The sequence below is a fragment of the Brachyhypopomus gauderio genome, chromosome 4 (genome assembly GCF_052324685.1).
Source record: "Brachyhypopomus gauderio isolate BG-103 chromosome 4, BGAUD_0.2, whole genome shotgun sequence".
Taxonomy (NCBI): domain Eukaryota; kingdom Metazoa; phylum Chordata; class Actinopteri; order Gymnotiformes; family Hypopomidae; genus Brachyhypopomus; species Brachyhypopomus gauderio.
Genome location: NC_135214.1, coordinates 25,174,251 through 25,179,764, shown reverse-complemented (window position 1 = coordinate 25,179,764; position 5,514 = coordinate 25,174,251). Strand labels below are relative to the sequence as shown.

General features: G+C 44.6%; 1 protein-coding gene across 3 annotated transcripts in view; it reads right to left on the bottom strand.

Moving 5' to 3' along the window:
* oxct1a (3-oxoacid CoA transferase 1a) overlaps nt 1–5,514 on the bottom strand; it is a 37,749-nt gene extending 32,235 nt beyond the window's left edge. The window contains exons 1-3 of one of the 3 annotated variants that reach the window (XM_077003261.1): nt 5,343–5,514; nt 2,097–2,205; nt 1,881–1,971 (exon numbers count right to left, since the gene is read on the bottom strand). In XM_077003261.1, the coding sequence (XP_076859376.1) occupies nt 1,881–1,971; nt 2,097–2,205; nt 5,343–5,441 (299 nt within the window). In that variant the 5' untranslated portion in view covers nt 5,442–5,514. Of the gene's footprint in view, nt 1–1,590; nt 1,602–1,880; nt 1,972–2,096; nt 2,206–5,342 lie in introns of those variants that run through there. The other 2 variants (XM_077003260.1, XM_077003262.1) reach the window with 2 other exon arrangements.

The following is a 5,514-nucleotide window of genomic DNA, read 5'->3' as shown; positions in this document are numbered from 1 at the left end:
AACATACACCCTCACTCTCAGAGGAGTGAAACACACAAAACCACTCATTCTCAGAGGAGTGAAATAGTCAGGAAACTAGAGAGTGTCTGACCTCTACAGGTACAGTACCAGACTGTTCATAACCAGGAGTCAGATTACGGATCTGGGCTCAAGAGCGCACGCGCACACACACACAAACACACAAACACACACACACACACACACACACACAACAAAACCAGAAGCTGACATTAACACCACCAATACAGGGTTTTAGCTATAAACTTATAAAGCAGTATTCATCTAAACAACACTGTTGCAAAAAAGGCTGATTGGTGTCTCTGTGTGTTACGGTAGACTGAACTAGAATATCTGACTGATGTCTCTGTGTTATTTTTCAAATTCCTCCTCAAATTCATTAGACTGGTGTCTAGTCAGATTAGCTAATCCTGTCTGACGTGAAGCAGATGGTCAATACTGACAATACTGTTCCCATCCACTGTCAGGACACGATAGGTGATGTGTCAAATTAATCCATACATACAAAGATAACTGTTAGTCATTTTATGGTTTAAAAGCATCGATGTTTCTTAATATTTGTTGTAAATTTCTCTCTCTCATTTTCAGACTCAGTAATCTCAGAGATGTCAGTCATCAGCACTGATCAGATCAGGAGTTTCCAAACAGAAAAAGTTCAAATGTTCATCAAAAAATGTTTGTCTCTCTCTCTCTCTCTCTCTCTCTCTCTCTCTCTCTCTCTCACACACACACACACACACACACACACACACACACACACACACACACAAAGCTGCGGATACAGACCAACAGGACCACGTAAGCCTCTCCACTCACCCAGCGCCAGTACTGACCCCAGTACTCGCTTACTCTGCATTATTACAGACCCCAGTACTCACCCTGCATTATTACAGACCCCAGTACTCACTTACTCTGCATTATTACAGACCCCAGTACTCACCCTGCATTATTACAGACCCCAGTACTCACTCACCCTGCATTATTACAGACCCCAGTACTACTCACCCTGCATTATTACAGACCCCAGTACTACTCACCCTGCATTATTACAGACCCCAATACTACTCACCCTGCATTATTACAGACCCCAGTACTCACTCACCCTGCATTATTACAGAATCCAGTACTACTCACCCTGCATTATTACAGACCCCAATACTACTCACCCTGCATTATTACAGACCCCAATACTACTCACCCTGCATTATTACAGACCCCAATACTACTCACCCTGCATTATTACAGACCCCAGTACTCACTCACCCTGCATTATTACAGACCCCAGTACTCACTCACCCTGCATTATTACAGACCCCAGTACTACTCACCCTGCATTATTACAGAATCCAGTACTACTCACCCTGCATTATTACAGACCCCAATACTACTCACCCTGCACTATTACAGACCCCAATACTACTCACCCTGCATTATTACAGACCCCAGTACTACTCACCCTGCATTATTACAGACCACAGTACTCACTCTGCATTATTACTGACCACAGTACTCACCCTGCATTATTACAGACCCCAGTACTCACGCTGCATTATTACAGACCCCAGTACTCACCCTGCATTATTACTGACCCCAGTACTCACCCTGCATTATTACTGACCCCAGTACTCACCCTGCATTATTACTGACCCCAGTACTCACGCTGCATTATTACTGACCCCAGTACTCACGCTGCATTATTACTGACCCCAGTACTCACCCTGCATTATTACTGACCCCAGTACTCACGCTGCATTATTACTGACCCCAGTACTCACCCTGCATTATTACTGACCCCAGTACTCACCCTGCATTATTACTGACCCCAGTACTCACGCTGCATTATTACTGACCCCAGTACTCACCCTGCATTATTACTGACTGCAGTCAGCTTCTTCACTCCCGTCGTCAGTAAACTGTTGATCAGGTTCTCAGGAATACCACACAATCCAAAACCTGCACATTTAAAATAAAGAAAGCTGGAACAACTGGGGAACCTGGGAGAACTAAGCTGCACAATGGGAGCACTAAACCACCTGAGCACAACATCCTGAACAGGCAGTGTTAGCAGGACAGGCTACCTCCAACCAGGATTGTAGCTCCATCAGGAATGTCCCGGACAGCCTCCGTAGCATTAGAGTAGAACTTGGACCGCCTGTGGCTGGAGGTGGACACGTAACAGCAACATGTCTGCAGGAAGGAGAGGATTAGATCGGTCAGATCAACGAACGACTCAGGCTCACAGTCATCAGTCAGATCATCCACTAGACACTTCTGCTAGAGGATAAGGTCAGAGGTCAGAAAATAAGGTCAGCACAACACAGCACTCTGAACCCCTGACCAAGCACGGACCCTCCATCAACTAGACCAAACCCTTCTTCACCTAATACTAACCCACACAGCAGGGTCACACAGCTGCCCTGTCCAATAGCACAAGAGGACCAACACCAACAAAGGCCCATCAGTGGTGCAAGTTAGAAATCGAGTGAGACCCACTCACACACGTACACTCACACACACTCATGTGCACGCGTCAGTGAAGAGCAGTGGCTAAGGCACCTGTGGTTTGGTTCAGATTTCATATTTCTCTGCTGGAGATTTTAACCACCGTCAGCTTGGGGCTGTAATTTGAGATAATTCAGAAAACATCCAGCACATTTCTGCCTGGTCCACCTTAAAACCACTGCACATTTCAGCATGGTCCACCTTAAAAACAACAGGTCTAGGGACAGAAGGTACTTGGAGTTTTGATAGTACTTACATACTTGCACGAAGCAAAAAAAAAAAAAACACTAACAGATTGCACACACACATTAATTCTCTGTCTCTCTTTCACACACACACACACGCACACGCGCACGCACGCAAACACACGCACATTTCATTACATTCTGTAATGACAATGACATTCAAGTTATACTGTATACCCTAAAAGTCTATGAAAGGAAGTTAAAGATTAAATAAGTAAGAAGCAGCATTGCAGACTGAGGACCATTTACAAATTCACAATTCAACAAAAGTTTAACCATAAACCCACATGAGGGTTTATGGCATAGCCCAAGTCCAAGATAAAGTTACATCACTCAGTAACTATGGCAGCTACTACTACGTCTCAGGTGGACAAACGTCTTAGGCAGAAAAAGTGGAAATGTAGTCAGAAAGCTGGAACCATGAACAGTGTTATGATGGATCACTGACAAGACTAGAAATATCCATCTTCAAGACTAGAATGGACACAAGGTATTTTCCCTCAAAATTGCTTTATAAACCTGCTCAGCTACCTGGCAGAGGAGACAGGACAGACGAGACAGGACAGGGGAGACAGGAGAGGGGAGACAGGACAGACGAGACATGTTACCACATTGTATTCATTCCTCCAACACTACTTCAACTGTGATATTTGTCTCAGATCAGAAACCACTGTGATTTTAAAAGCTGAATCTTCTAGGCTGCCGTATATCTTGCACTTAAGTGTAAACTGTACTCCACTACCACGGTGCTCTGACATCAGCTGACGGCCATAACAGGAGTCTGTGTTGTTGTGTCAACATTTACCGCCTGACACTCTCATGGTGTTGACCAGAGGTAGGTGTTATCTGATTATTTTTAAACACGTTTATATTTTAAATTAACTTTGTATTCAATGCAACACAATGAATGAATGTCTATTAATTTACATTTAGGGCATTTAGCTGACAAAGTGCTTTGGCATGTCTTCACAGAAGCATCCTAGATAGTACAGTAGATTGGTCAGAATTGAAGACACCCTTGAACTGTTAAACCTCTGTATTAAACCAACACAGTCTAATACACCTACATAAATACACATCCAGTCATTCAGAAATGAGGCCACTGGAAACATGGCACTTCTGGACACAAGAGACGTCAGTTATCGTCAGTAAACCTCCGAATACACAGGCCTGACAAAAACAGAGCCAAACCGGGGCTTACAAAGGAGGGGACAGGAACAGACACAGAAATGTACCAATTAGGAGTGTCTACTCAGACAATGTTGATCTGAAAACATCAGTAAGTTAAATAAAGTAAGTTAAAAAACTTGTTTAAAACACAACTCTATCAGAAGTGCTCGTGAGCCTCTGAGGTTTTATCTCTGGGAACACTTGCTAATGTAGTCTTGTAGGTATTTCAGTCTTGCTAGGTATTGCTCTGTGTCTAAACTTGTATTTTGTTGTCTTCTTTCTAGGTATCAGCACTGGCAACTGTTTATGGCAGTGCTTGAGCTCAAGTAGTTTGGACTTAAACCTGTTTATACTAGATAGAGATGCATATTCTGACTAAACACTTAGCACTTTTGTAAGTCGCTCTGGATAAGAGCGTCTGCTAAATGCCATAAATGTAAATGTAATGTTTACTGTGAGCATCTATACCCGTCACCATGAGTGGTTTGAGACAGCCCGTCTGTACTCCTGCCTGTCTGTACTCCCGCATGTCTGTACTCCCACCTATACATGCAGGACCTTTGTTGGCTATTTTGAGTGCTGGAGCACCTCCTGACTATCAACAGTACAAATCCCCTAGCAACAGAGCGGATACACTTGGACTAGCTCAACACCCACAACCACCATGTTAGTGCTGAGAGTGTAGAGTAATCCACTATTCTGACTACTAACAATCCACTACTCTTACTACTAATACACCACTACTCTTACTACTAATACACCACTACTCTTACTACAAATTAGATCTGGTCAGCAGTGGCCACGTGATCATAAACTGACCAGATAGGGCAGATGAATTGTGCACTACGATGCACGCGCCTCGAAGTTTAGTGAGGGAGGACACACACACACACACACACACACACATAGAGGACAGACACACACACAGAGGACGAAGGCTCAGAACTGCACATCCAGGGTAGTTACATTAAGCTCGTTTTATATTCTGATATTAGTGAAACAGCTCAGCGGTTATCTGAGGTTATCTGTTAAAAACATTACCGCTGCTGCAGTATGAGAGGACCCGTGATAAGGGCGAGCACATATATACCATACACAACACTCAAACACTGTAATCTGGCCGTAAGGACAGGCGGAGGTCATAACTACACCCTGCTGCTCTGAGGACGGAGTAGCAGCTCCATCATGACAGCGGACCCGAGGACGTCACACACTTCACCATCAGACTAACGCCGACTGACCCACTTTAACAACAGACCCGATCCGCACATGATCGCACTGGTTCAGACGCACATACTCACTGGGTAGATACATTATATCCGCCCACCTGACCCGGGGAAGATGATTTAGTCGGGACTGTGGCGGTGGACGTGCTGCTGGGTTCGTGTGTGTGTCGTGTCCACTCACCTTGCTGAAGGCATGTGGAGATAAGTTCAGGGTGAGAGCTGCACACACGCTCCGGATGGTTATGTGTTCCGCTTTACACAGCACCGCCAGAGCCGCCATATTTGAAAAATATGGGGTCGATTTTTGTGATGATGGCAACGTAAGGACAGCGACTTCACTACGCGAGAGGGCG